The 14900-nt window shown below is 37.6% G+C and overlaps 1 protein-coding gene across 4 annotated transcripts in view; it reads left to right on the top strand.

The window, feature by feature from the left end:
- Positions 1-14900, top strand: part of SEC24B (SEC24 homolog B, COPII coat complex component) — a 112243-nt gene that overhangs the window by 25811 nt on the left and 71532 nt on the right. For all 4 annotated transcript variants that reach the window (XM_049885518.1, XM_049885517.1, XM_049885520.1 and 1 more), the window contains exons 2-3: positions 1481-2224; positions 14520-14687. In XM_049885518.1, coding sequence (XP_049741475.1) covers positions 1481-2224; positions 14520-14687 — 912 coding nt within the window. The remainder of the gene's footprint in view (positions 1-1480; positions 2225-14519; positions 14688-14900) is intronic.

Below are 14900 nucleotides of genomic sequence, written 5' to 3'. Positions count from 1 at the left end.
CATCTGGACCTTGTGTGGGAGCCACAAAGACAGTGGCTAGAAGGACCACGTTAAGTAATTCACTGCACCACAATATTTACATGCTTGTGTGTATATGCATTGGAGCCCTGGTGGTGCAGTAGTTAAAGAGCTACACTTGCTAATCAAAAGGTCGGCGGTTCGAATCCACCAGTTTTTCCTTGAAACCCTCTTGGGCAGCTCTACTCTGTCTTATAGGATCACTATGTGTCAGAATTGACTTGACGACAGCAGGTTTCATATATGCATTACAAATTCTTAAAGGATTCGCAAGTTACTATTACATGTACCTACTCTGGGAAGTAGAATATCAGCTACCAGTGAGAGAGAGAAACTTTTACTTTATATTCTTCGTTGTTTGAATTTTTGTTTAGTGTTGTTGCTATTGCCTTCAAGCCAGCCCTGACTGATGATGACCTATGTATAAAAGAATGAAACTGCCCCATCCTGCACCATATTCATGATCATTGGTATGTTTGAGTTCATTGTTGAGGCTATTGTATCAGTTGATCTCGCTGGATTTCTCTTGTTTTTTCATTGGCCCTCTACCTTATCAGCCATGATGTCCTCATCTAAGACTGATTTGTTTGTTCTTCTGACAGGCAATGATATATTCAGTATTCTTTGCCAACACCATAGTTTTGTCTTTGATTTTGTTCTTTCTACAATAGGTATATTATTTTTATAGTATTTTTTTTAAAAAAAAAAAAAAAAGCTAATAAAATATTTGAACTCCTTCCAGGCTGAGCATATTAGTTATCTATTGCTGCATAACAAAATACCCCAAAACTTAGCAATTTAAAGCAACAAACATTTATCTCATGGGTGGTTTTGGCTCAGGGTCTCTCAGGAGATTGTATTTAAGCTGTCAGCCAGGGCTGTAATCATTTTAAGACTCAACTGGGTTTCAGTAGTGTGCTTCCAATCTCTCTTGTGACTCTTGGCAGGCAGTGAATATTGTTTCTCTCTGGCTCTTGGCCAGAGAGTTCAGTTCCTCGACACATGAGCTTCTCTATAGGGCTGCTCACAATATGGCAACTTGTTTCCCCCAGGCTGAGTGATTTGAAAGAAAGCCAGAGTCTAAAACTGATGCCAATCTTTTTTTTTTTTTAAGATCTTGAATGCGCTATTCCATCACCTCTGCCATATGCTGTGGGTCACACAGACCACAGTATGGGAGGGGACTACACAAGGGTGTGAATAGCAGGAGGTGGGAATCATCGGGAGCCATCTTGGAGGCTGACTGCCACAATGGGGCTATAATAGTATATCCTCTGTAGTAAGTTGGAATTATGGAGAAAACAATTAACTGGGCTGAAATTTAAATAGGAAGTATGCTTAAAAATTACTCCATGATTGTTTTTTTCTCCCTGTGGTATTTTCTTTTATGACCTATTCAGTTGTGATATATGTTTTAGTTATCTCTTACCCAATCCCTGTAAATATTTTTTTTGTTTTTCAGGTCCAGCACAGAATCAAATGCAGGTTTCACCTGGGTATGGATTGCATCCTCAAAACTATGTTGCTGCCTCAGGACATTACTCTCAAGGACCTGGGAAAATGACCTCATTACCATCCGATAGCCAGTGTGGTGATTACTACTCTGGTCTCTATACAGTACCAACACAAAATGTGGTGACTCTTACCACAGTGAGTCAACAACCAGGAGCACAGCAGATGTATGGCAGGGGCTCTCCTGCCCCTCATATTGTGGGATCCACTTTGGGATCTTTCCAAGGTGCTGTATCATCAGCATACCATTTGCATACGAGTGCCTCCCAGCCATACTCTTTTGTGAATCACTACAATAATCCAGCCATGTACTCTGCCAACTCTTCTGTTGCTTCTCAGGGATCTCCCTCTACTTGTGGTCATTATGCTATGTCAACTGTTTCTAATGCTGCGTATCCTAGTGGTTCATATCCCTCTCTGCCTGCTGGTGATCCATATGGGCAAATGTTTACCTCACAGAATGTTCCTACTATCAGGCCAGTTAAAGATAATTCATTTTCTGGTCAACATACACCTGTCAGTCATCCATCGCCACTTCCACCTCCACCATCACTACAGCACCACCAGCAGCAGAGTCTTTCAGGATACAATACTCCGTTGTGGTCAGCTCCAAGCCTTCAGTCAACCCAAGACAATCTCATCGGAAACCACACTGGATCCTTGGCTACAGCCAGCAACAACCAAACACATACTGGTAGGTTGAATGAAAAGTTCACCAAAGCATGGTTGAATATCATTGCATTTGCAATCAGATTATTATTTGCATGAAGATTAAAGATAATGACACTGCTTAATAGAAAAATTGGGAATTAGCTACTTTTGCAATTTATTTATTTATTTATTGTAATATTATACAGCATCTCTCTGAACCCTTCCCCCAGTCTTATTCATAATTAACCACCCAGCCATTTGCCTTATCTAGTCTGGTTCCTTGCCATGATTGGAATCTCAGTAAATATTTATCGATGTGTTTTATGCCTCTGCAATTGTCTTAAAGTGAGTTAGGCATAAGGCAAAACAGTGGGATCCATATGGGAATGTGCTTTGTGGGCCTCTGCATTCCCTTTTATACTAGTTCAACCTTGGAGATAGTTCTTTTTCCAACAGTGTCCTACTCACTGAGGGAAAGCTGATGGCCTGCAGCACTATGCTGGTTTCCCTGTTAGCCACTGTTAGTGACTTTCATGGAGCATGTGTTTCCTACACATTAAAGCTGGTGTTTTCTCATTCCCAAACGGGTAAGTTAGGATGAAGGATAGGACAGGGGAAGGGTGAATACCCTGGTAGTTTTTCTGACTTTGCTAAACCAAAATGGGGTTGAATTTATTAGTTTAAAAATTATGTATATAAGGTGTGTGGTCTTTTTAATGTGGAGTTTCGATAGGCTATTTTGTTTTAGTTCAACTCATTAACTAGAACTTAATAAGTCTGCTCTCTAACTGAATGAAAATGTCTGAAAAGAATGGGGAGAATTAGTAAAGCTGTGGTAGCGTTCTGAATTTTAACGATGCCTTTAAATTATACATTAGGGTCTCGTCAGTCATCTGTCACCGATGTAGAAAAGTATTCTTCCCTGGATAATTAGATTATTTAAAATGAGAACTTTAGAATATTAGATTTGAACCCTACATTTGAGATCATCTAATCCTTTGCTGGAAACCCTGGTTGCATGGTGGTTAAGAGCTACGGCTGCTAACCAAAACGTCAGCAGTTCAAATCCACCAGGCACTCCTTAGCAATCCTATGAGGGAGTTCCCCCCTGTCTTTTAGGGTCACCATGAGTCGGAATTGATTCAAAATTAACAGGGGTAATCCTTCATTGCTATATCATTTACCAATGCTTTCAGCTATAAGCAAGTAATAGTGGTTTAAACAAAAATGGGGGGTATTTTCCTCGCATAACAGAAAGTCTGGATTATGGATCCAGATATCCTCAGTGTTCTTTCTTTCTACCCTACCATCTTTAACGTCTTGGTTTATAGAAACAAGATAACTTAATGTACCCTTAGGCATCAAGTCAGAGTTAAACACAGCAAGAAGGGAGTGGAAAGGGAAGAGAGTGGTGGCGTTAACAGGCTTCCTTTTATGTATCATTTGCCATCCCGTTGCTGTTAGGTTGATTTCAACTCATAGCGACCCTCTAGGACAAAGTAGAACTTCCCCATAGGGTTTCCAAGGCTGTAATCTTTACGGAAGCAGACTGCCACATCTTTCCCCTTCGGAGCGGCTGTTGGATTTGAACCACCTGCCTTTCAGTTAGCAGCCGAGTGCTTAACCACTGTGCAATCAGGTTCCTTAAAAATGAATGTTTAGCTTTATAACCTCCACAGTAGAGGCAGGCAAGAAAGAAGGGGGCTAGCATTGACTGGATATTGGATGAGTCAACTTAAAGTGTCTGTCACAGTTCCCAAATCTGGTTTGCACAGACTACAATCTTCAGCCTCAGACCAATGTGCCAGAATTCCCAGGAGTAGTCTTGGGAATCTTATTTCTGTTTTGATCTCAAGTGGTGCTTAGTAACAGAACCAAATTTACCTCAGTCTTTTTGTTTTACAAATGAGGGGTGAAAAATGATCCAAGTTGAGTTGCCTGTCCTCATTATTGTTAAGATAGAGTGGGGCCTGGAGCTCAGGCTATCCCTGTCAGAACCAGGACATTCTTTCCCGTAGAAATTGTTTTCTTTCTTCTTTAAGTAGTCCTTGTACAGATCAGCTTATCCTAAGGTCCCTTTCACTTAAGGATTTTGTGACTTTCATGACAAAAAAGAAGAAATACAGGCAATTCATACCTTATTTCTAGATGAGAATATTACCCTGGATAGATGGAACCAATTTATACTGAGATGTAAGACTAGGGAAATATGGGGTCACTTGTCTCCTGAACAGTATACCTAATTAGAAAGAGCTTATTATTAAAAATATCTTGAATGGAGAGTTAGAATAATTACAAAATTACTTTCTATTTAAATAATGGTAATATTTGGCTCTTTAGGCAAATAGGTGGGATATATTTCCATTCTTTTAATTCTAATAACGTACTACGGATGCCATAACAAGTATAATTTTAGAAGTTAATTCATGTTAAGAAGCATGTAAGAAAATTAATCGTAGAAGAAAAAGAATAATAAGACTACTTAATATTTTGCCTTTGGATTGGTAAATTGCCAATTAATTTTAGTTCAGAGGTTGACAGATGTATCTGAGATTAATATGACACTTGCCCTTCACCATTTCCAAAGAAATAGATTAAAGTAAAATAGTACAGAGGTTCCCAAACTTTCTCAGCTAACATGTCTCAATATTTTTTTTCACAATGCCCTTTTCCCTAAAATAAATACCTAACAGTTTCATTTATTAAGTAGTTAGGTCCAAGCAACTTAGTAATAATAGTTCATGAGGTGTTGGGTGGGTATCACTGTGTTTCTCTTGAAACTTTATAAAGTATCCCATGGAATTGTCGCATGCCCTGGGACACCTTGGTACAAAGTTTGGGAACCACGGGAATATAGATTTTTAATGATGTGGAAAGACAGCTTAATATTGCTTTGAGTACTTTTATATTGCCACATTAAAATGAGTATCTTTGGTATTAATCATAGTATAGTGTGAAATTCAACCTTAGAGTAATTGATAAAAATTATTGTATTTTTAAAATTTCTTAATTACAGTAGCTTCATTTTAAGATATATTTGAGATATTCGTTTCAGATATACTGTACATTTCAGATTTCAGACATACCCTTAAGTGATTTATAAAGCTTTGGAGATACAAAAGCATAAACTTGCCTTAAGCTAATATCAGTAATGCAGTGATGGCTACATGCTTTTAATTTTTAGGCAGTTGATGAGTTAATGTTCGGAAACATGGAATAAATGGGACCTTTAAGTATCATCTCATTTGCTTCTTTATTTTAGAAAAGCAATGTTAATATATTATAATTAAGCACTAGAAATTTATTTCATTAAAAAGCCTACCTTATGTGTGTACATTTTGGGTGCTACGTTTAGTTGTTACCTGAAGGCGAAATTTTGGCTAGTGTTTAAAAGGAGCCATTGTATTAGTCCATTTAAAAAGTTTAAACTCTCACTGTTAGATCTCTCAGTGTGTGGAGGCTCATTTTCTAGTTTGAGGTAAAGCTGGTTGAACGTTTTGCTGTGGGAGATGATACCCATCATTGATGCAGGATGGGTACCAGAACTCTGTAGATTCATTTATAGTCATTTTGTTATTTTTTTTAACTCTCCCTTTGTTTTCAAAAGTACAGTTTAAAAAAATGGTGAGATAAGTGTCGATGCCAAGGTACTGAATTTTGTCAGGAAAATTACTTACTTTGAATGTTTCATGCTTGATAAGAATTTTACATATTAATATAACATGGTGGTATCTGATTAAGCTGTTTTGCTATGTACAATTTTATAAAACAAGAAGCATTTTAAAAGCTACTTGTGTAATCATCATCATCTATCTTGTCCTTGTATAAAACTCCACTACATATATGTCATTTAAGATATAATTGTCACTGATAGTTAATGTTATATCTGTCATCTCTGGGTGGTGATATACCTGAGGAAAAGCAAAATAAACACCCCCTACAGGATGATTGAACTTAACTAGACAAAGAGATATGAGTTAGAAATAAATTAGAAAGGTGGAAAAACAAATATGTTCACGAAAGGTGCAAGTAGTGCAGTACAAGAGATTATTTTCAGCGTTGGAAATTTGTAAGTGAAATTGTAAATTGGCAATATGAGAATAACATAATTTTTCCCCTCATACTCCTTCAGTTTTTCTGAAGCTTCTGCTGTTGATCTTTTATCTTCTTTTCTCAACTTTGCACCTGCCACTTGCGAAGTTTTCCCCATTACCCCTTCTCTGAGCTCAGGGAAGGGGTAATGAGATGTCCATTCTCTTGATCAGACCGTGCAGAACTCTGCCTTATCAGCTATCCCCTCTCCAGTGCAGCAGCTTCTCAATGTCTGCTGGTCAGTGGCATTGAGTAGGTGAGGGAACTGATGAAGAACCCACATGGGTGTGGTCCTATATGGGACCAGGAGCCATCAGAAGTTTTTAAGCACGATAGTGGTGTTATAAGATTTGTGCTTTACAACTTTATTCTGGGAGCAGTGTAGTAGATAGACTGGGGGAGGAAGAGCCTGGAGGCAGGAAGAGCATCTAGGGAGAAATTACTACAATTGTCCAGGTATAGGATGATGACTTTGGCTGGTATTGGTTTAGACAGAAGATAGATGACAGGGATGATTTTAAGGACTTGGTGATACAGCTTATGGAGGAAAAGGAAGAATAAAAGGTGGTTTAAATTTTTAGCTTGAACAATTTGAATGGATGGTGCTATATAACTGAGAATTTTAATCCCCATAGTTCCAAAGGAATTTTATGCATAATTATGTAAGATAGGATCTACTTTTGTAGTAGAATATTTGTCAAGAAGGGTTCTTTTGAGAGGCTGTCCAGATACCTAATTCTCATATATGTTATATGTAATGAAAAGAGTTCTAAGTAACAAGTTGGGAACTACCTGAATTATCAGAGAATGACGAAGGATTCATTGTTGAATTGGGTGTTCTGTCTCCAAGTGTCCCATAAACTAAACCACAGTATAGCAGTTTATTTTGCATAGTGTCAGTTTTATGTGTTCTTTCTTCTCTTGAATTTCCTTTGGTGAGAGAGGCAATTTCTTCTCAGTTGGCATGCTGTTATAGTCCCTAATGTTCATAGACCTTGTCTCCATTCATTCAACAAATATTTAAAAGCCAGTATGTGTCAGGCATTGTTCAAGTGTTGGGAGATAAAATAGTAAAAAAACTTGATCCTGGTGAAGTTTTCAATCTACTTGGGGAAACTGATGTTATCCAAATAAACACAAATGAATGTAAAATTGCTATTTAAGCATCACAAAACAGTGAAATATGGTGTTTAGAGAGCATACTCAGGGCTTTTTACCTACTAATCATGAAGGTTAGGGAAGTCTTCCCTGAGGAAGTGATACTTGAGCTGCAATCTGAAGAATGAATTTTTCATGTATAAAATAAATTGCAGATGAAATAAATATTTAGATGCAAAAAGCAAAATATTAGAGCTTTTTAAACAAAATTGGGAGACTATTTCCGGAACCTTGGGAGTAGGGAAAGGTTTCTTTAAAGAGAGCACACACAGTGCTAGCCATAAAAGATAAGCATGATAAACTCGATTACTTTCTAATTAAGAACTTCTCCTCAATATGAACATATACAGATTCATAAGCAAAAGACCAGCAACCGAAGAGAAAAATACATGAACAGGCATTTCACAGAAGGTGAAATGAAAACATACTCCACCTCATTAATAATCGGAGAAAAGAAGATTAAAACTAGCGTGGGATATCTTCTTATGCCTAGCAGCAGATTGGTAAAAATTTAAAAGTCCTATAATATCGAAAGATGGCAAGGATGTGGAGTAACAGGGAACTCTTATACACAGTTGGTAGGAGGGTATGTTGGCTCAATATTTCAGGAAAATTTGCTATTAGTGGAACCGAAAATAACCACGTCCTAAAACACAGCTATTCCATTCCCATACAACCTAGAGAAGTCCTTCTCAGACTTTGGGAATTTGAGGCACCTAAAATCTTGTTAAAATGCAGGTCTGGTAGGGCCTGGCCTAGGATTCTACATTTCTGAGAAACTCAGTGAGAGATTTTGCTAGTGTATGCTACACTTTGAATAGAAAGACCCTAAGCACCACTTCCTAACCTGTTTTAGATGTGTGTAGCCCTTACAGCAAATGATAACAGTTTGTTTGGAATACTGGGCTGAAGGGACTAGGTTGCCAAAGGCCTGAGACCTCATTTCCCACAGCGATATACCCCCAGGGCTAAGGTGGTTCTGTACCCCAGCCATGGCATACCCCTTTTAAAGCTCTGCCCTAGAGAAACCTGTACACCTGTACCAGGAACAGATTCACAAATATTCCTCGCAGCACTGTTTGTGAAAACAAGAAATTGGAAACAACCCAAAAAGCCATTTATACTGGAATGGATAAATTGTATTTTTTCAATGGAATACTCAACAGCATTGAAAATGATGAAATAGACCTCTCATTAACGGGAAAGAATCCCAGAAATGTAACTTACGAAGTCATGGAAGGATACATGCTGTATGCCATTGTTTATAAAGTTCAGGCATGAGCAAAAATAGTGTTTAAGGATAGTTATATGTGTAGTAAACTATTTAAAAACAAAAGGAAGGCAATAATAACTGTAATTGAGAATAGTGGTTTCTCTGGGAGAGAGGCAGAAGGATGTTCTGAGGAGCACAGTGAGAGCTTCAACAGTATTTGAAATGTTCTGTTTCTGATGTATGCTGACTTCGTGAGTATTTTATTATGCATATATATGCACATGTATGTATGTATATAGGAGTCCCTGTTTGACACAACCAGTTAAATGCTTGACTACTAAAAAAAAAAAAAAAAATTTTTTTTTTTTACTAGCCTAAAGGTTGGCAGTTCTAACTCACCTAGAAGCACCTCAGAAGACAGGCCTTGTGATCTCCTTCTGAAAGGTCATAGCCTGTGGAGCGGTTCTACTCTGCACACATGGGGTCACCATGAGTTGGAATTGACCTGATAAGAACTAATGACAAGTGTGTGTAGAGCCCTGGCGGTGTAGTGATTAAGAGCTATGACTGCTAACCAAAAGGTCAGCAGTTCGAATCCACAAGCCACTCCTTGGAAACCCTACGAGGCAGTTGTACTCTGTCCTAGGGGGTCACTATGAGTTGGAATCGACTTGATGACAATGGGCATATATATGTGTGCGTTTATGTATGTGTCTGTGTATATATCTGTGTGCCCTCCCCCTGCAGGGCATCCTCACGGGTGCCCCCATGCCAGTCTTTTTCCATACGTTGCTGTAAAAAAATTTAGCACAGCACTTACAAAAATACCTCACAGAGATGAGAAGGCAGAGGGAGATAGGAACTGGTTGAATGGACACGGGCAATACAGGGTGGAGAGGAGGAGTGTGCTGTCTCAGGGGGAGAGCAGCTAAGAGTACATAGCAAGGTGTGTATCAGTTATGTTATTAAAGAAAAAAGTGAGTGGCGGGAAAGGAAGATGTAAGTGCTTGGTGCCCGTTGATGGCAGGCAGCATGGCAAGTTCAAGGAACTGAAAGACCACTAAAGCTAAAGGAGAACTGTGAGCCAGGGTGAGCCTAGGGATGTAGTTAGGATCATTCAGAGCCTTGTTCACCATGTTAAAAACTTTTTAGGATAAGATGTTTCATGTTTACCCACAAGCGTTGGCAGAATATTGAAGGGTTTTAAGCAGGATGATGACATATATCAGGTAGATCATCAGATGTAGTGTTGCAGAGCAGAGAGGAGCCCTGTTCAAAACTAAACTTCTTAGACGTTTAATTGCTGAGATGATAACTTTTAAAAAAACATATATCCTTGATTCCCAACCAGACCTGTTCATTGACATTGTGAAGTAACATTTAAAATATTTATGTATTAGGTTAAACTATATGAAATTACTGTTTTTGTAGGTCAAACAGGGTTGAATATTGGCAATTTCAGATGTTAAAACTACTAGTTAGAATTTCTTACTACATTAAAGAAAAGTTCCCACCCAGTGCCGTCGAGTCGATTCCGACTCATAGGAAGTGGAAAAAATGATCCATAAAACCACCGTGCTAACAAAGCCATTGTTTTAATTTGTGTTTCCTTCCAGTGTTGTGTGTATATGTGTATGTGTGAGAGTGTGCATAAGAATATGCAGTTGTAATTATTGAGAACATGGGATTTTCTTTTTTCTTAATGTATATCTTTATAATTTTTTTGTTAACAACAGCTTCATAATAATTTGTTGGCTACATGTGTCATAATTTGTGACCTCTTGCTATTTGGGACCTAAATTTGAATTTCTTGTATTACTACTGATGTTGAATATTTTTCCACGTTTGTTTAGTTCTTGTATTACTTGTGAGTAATTTTTAATATATTCTTAGTGGTGTTACCAATTTTTATTATTTAGTACTTCATTTCCCAGCCAATGCCCCTCATGCACAGCTGCTATGATGTTAAACGAGTTTTAGCAGAGCTTCCAGACTAAGATAGACTGGGAAGAAAGACCTGGTGGTCTACTGCAAATCAACCAATCAAAACCCTGCAGATTACATTGGTCCGATCTGCAGCTCATCATGGGGATGGGATGGCATAGGACAGGCAGCGTTTTTTTCATTCCGTTGTGCGTGGGGTCACCATGAGTTGGGGCACCTAACAACAACAATAGGGCCTAAATGAGTTTAGTAATTTCCTTTGATAAAATAATGGAATGAGAATTCATATTCATTCACAGTTAAATTTTAGAGTGAAATTAATTTTTCCCATTAGTCTAAAAGCACTAGATTTTGAAGAGGGATTCTTTTTAAGTTTTCTAGCAAGTTGCATAGCTGTAAAGCCTAAATATTTTAATTAGCTTTTCTATCATTTAAGGTAAATTTCAGCCTACAAAAAAAGAATCTCAGATAAAATAGCCTTTCTTGTTTATAGTCTTTTGTACATAGCTCTATCTATGTCTTGCAGAGGTTTCTTAACAAAGATAAACCTCTATATTTATATGTGCAATGGAAATGAGTATGAACTAAAGTTTTTTTTATGATTTCAACACTATTAAAAAAATTCTTCCTTTTCAATAGTTTCTGCACAGTTTTCTTAGTAATCTTTCTTTTCTCAAGGAAGTTTTCCAGCAGAAGTTTGAGGGGGGAATAAATGAGTGATTATGATTTGTGCGTGTTGTCTTATGTTGAAGAAATATATATACATATACATATGCTTGCACACACACAGAGAAAAGTGTGATGTCTAAGTGTACAGCTTGATGTATTTTCACAAACTGAACAGACCTTTGTAGCCAGCACCCCAGAAGACTTCCTAGGGTCCCCTGCAGTTAACATTACCCCCAAGCATATATTGGCTTCTAACAAAATAGTTTTGCCTGTTTTTGTACTTTACGTTCAGTATGGAATCACATGATATGTTCTGTTTTGTGTGTGTCTGGCTTCCTTTGTTCAGCATTAGGTTTGTGAGAATATTCATTTTGTAGTTTTAGATATATTTCATTCTTCTTGTGTCATATCAGTCGGGTGAATATATCCATTCTGTAATTGGGTATTTGGGTTATGTCTGGTTTGGGGCTTTTATAAACAGTGCTGCTATAAACATTTTAGGATGTGTCTTTTGACAAATATATGCATTTCTGTTGCGTATATACTTGATGGTAAAACTGTGAGGTCATAGTGTATACATATGTAAAGCTTTAATAAATAATGCTCAACAGTTTTCCAGAGTGGCTGTTTATCTGTTGAATTATTAATTTTAGCTATTGTATTTTTTAGTTTCAATACTGTTTCGTTCTTTTCCATGTCCACTTTTTATAGGTTTTTGTTCTCTGCAGATATTTTCAAGCTACTATATTTTGAATGTAGTAGACATAGCAAGCATAGTTACTTTAGAATCTGATTATTCTAATGTGTTATGTCTTTGGGTGTCTTTTACTGTCATCTATTCTGGTTGGTTCTTACTCACCGTGTCTCTGTTTCTTTGTATGGCTTGTTTTCTTTGACTTGGTGTTCGGAATTGTTTTTGAAAAATTATTCGTGGGCCTAGGATTATGCAACCTTTCTCCAGAGGCTTTATGTTTGCCTCTGCCAGTTGCCTCAAGGCACTACGGCTTGTGATCACATTAATCCGAGTTCAAGGTTTAAGATTTACTAGGTTAAACCAAAGCTGCTGGTGTTTGTAGGAATTAGTTTCCTGGTTTATCCTTATCCCAAGAGGATAACCCTTCAGAGTCCTATCTTAAGAGTTGGAATATAGGGTCCCGTATCAGGCGCTCCATTTGGGGCATGCCCAGGGATATGTTTTGTTCCCCATGCTCTGCAAGGCCACAGAACCCAGCACATCAGGTTTGTAGCAGATGTTCACAGTGAAAGCAGCTTTGAGTGTTGGGCTGTTTCTCTAGGTTTTCAGTTTCATAGAGATTTTGGCCCAGAAATTCATTACTATCATATTAGCTCTTTGACGATTTTAAGAAGCTGTTTTTTAATATAACTTTTAAAGTTATCTTTAGTGGACGATTGGTTCTGCTTACCTAGGCCACCATTACCAGAAGCAGAAATATCCTCTATATTTTTAGACGGTGTCTTTGAATTTCTTATTAATAACAGGCAAAATGAGTATATTTCCTTTCCCTTATTTTCCCCTCCCCTTTTCTGCATCACCTAATTTGAGATGATTTTACCTTTCTTGGTTTTCACTTACCATTGTTGGATGTTGTCGCGTGAATTCCAACCCTCAGTGACCCCGTGCACAGAGCAGAACCGCCCCATAGTGCTTTCTTGGCCCTCATCTTTATGGAAGTAGACTGCCAGGTCTTTCTGCAGACCTGCTGGTGGGTTCGGACCACCAGCCTTCTGAGAGCTTAACTGCTGTGCCACCCTGTTAAATAAGCATAGTTATCACTCTGTTACATTGCTGCTTCTCAGAACTCTAGTGAGATCAGGGGTAATTCTGCTCTTAGCCCTTTGCCTGGTTCACGGTCTTTTAGTGGTTTGCCTTTCACCGTCCAGAAGCGTACCTTCCAGGCTCTGGTATCTGCAGCCCCAGGTCCTCCCGCCTTCTGTCTGCGCACCTCTGCATCTCTCGCTGTTGGCAGCCCTTCCATTCATGTTGTGTTTGGGATTTATCTGTTTCCTATTTTCACTGAAAATATACTTTGTGGTTTCATGCCTCATTTCTGTTGCTTTGGGATGATTTCAAGAAGAAAGTAGGAAATGCCTTGATGCTGCTGTTATTAAATGGGAAGTATTTTTAAATTTCATGTTCTCAGTAATCCACCTCAGAGCAAAGATATTGGAAGTTTTCTGTTGATAAATTTAACTGTTTGAGAAAACATTAATAACAGCATTTTTTTTTTTCCTCTGAGCTGAGTCTGAGGAACTTGCAAAACTTTTTATGGTGCTCTTCATTCTTCCTACACTCCCATTCTTCCATCAGGGATAATTTGCGTTTAGTCTGAAGAACGTCCTTTAATATTTGAGCCTAGGTATACTGGTGATGAATTTTTCCAACCTTTTTAAAAATAATAATAATTATTATTTGAAAACATTATTTTGCCTTCATTTTTAAAGCATATTTTCTGTTAGGTTCTGTTTTTGCAAAAAAAAAAAAAGAGAATGATTATGATGCACATGTGTTTTTAATGCTGTTAACATTTTTCCTTATTTTTATTACTCCATCTCTCTGATTTGACTTTATATGTATATATTTTCCATCGATATATAATACCCTACCACTTAGTCAGTAGTTAGACTTTGGGAAAGCCCTGATCTCTCCCTGAAGTGAAACTCAATGAACTATCAAAAAAGCCCACTATGAATTATATGTACTTTGTTCCTGAAGTCCAGCCTACTCTTACCATCAGGCTCTTATATAGTTATGTGTGAAATAAGGTGTCAGAAACAGCAAATGGGAAGTGACAGTTTACAAGGCAAGATGAGATATTAGTTGTTACTAGAAACATCTATGGAATTCAGGGGCTACATTATTGCAGAGGTAGATAACCTCTATTCATCTTCTTACCTGAGGCACCATTGAATAGTAAGTACAGTGATTAATATTACTAGCAGTAGTTAATACTTATTAAAGAAAAACTGTTTTGGGTTCATCTCATTTAAGAAAGTAAGGAAGCATATGAAATGTTCTAGGAAAATTGTCATTAGAGATTATTAAGACATTTGGTGAGTAAATCATTTTCAGTTTTTTGAAAAGTCATTTCTTTGGCCTACCTTATTTTCTTTGTATACTAGGTAAATGTGATGCTACTGAAGTTTCTACAAGAACTTCAAATAAACTTTTGTTACTAAGTCTGTTTTTATATATTTCAAATATGTCGCTGTGGATGAAATTGTTTCTTGTCTTCTGTTGCAGATTCTTTATCCTGTCCTGTTATGCCAAATGTTCAGCCTCCCAAGACCAGCCCAGTAGTATCCACTGTTTTGTCAGGAACCTCGTCAACAAGAACACCTCCTGCTGCAAATCACTCAGTTAAGCCTGTGGCCACTGTCACACAGCCGTCAGAGCTACTACAACAGAAAGGTATTTGAGAAATGTGTTATATGTTCAGATAACTAATTTTAAAAAGTCAAACCATATTCTCTAGAAAACATGAGAAAAGTGACTTACAACCTTAATCCAAACATGACTATTTTCTATTTATGACCTTCTAGTCTGTTTATGATTATATATTTTATATAATCGCAATCATAGTTCCTGTGTCATTTTGTATTTTGCTTCTACATTTGTTAAACT

Source organism: Elephas maximus, chromosome 5 (assembly GCF_024166365.1).
Source record: "Elephas maximus indicus isolate mEleMax1 chromosome 5, mEleMax1 primary haplotype, whole genome shotgun sequence".
NCBI lineage: Eukaryota > Metazoa > Chordata > Mammalia > Proboscidea > Elephantidae > Elephas > Elephas maximus.
This window is presented reverse-complemented; position numbering and strand designations above follow the sequence as displayed.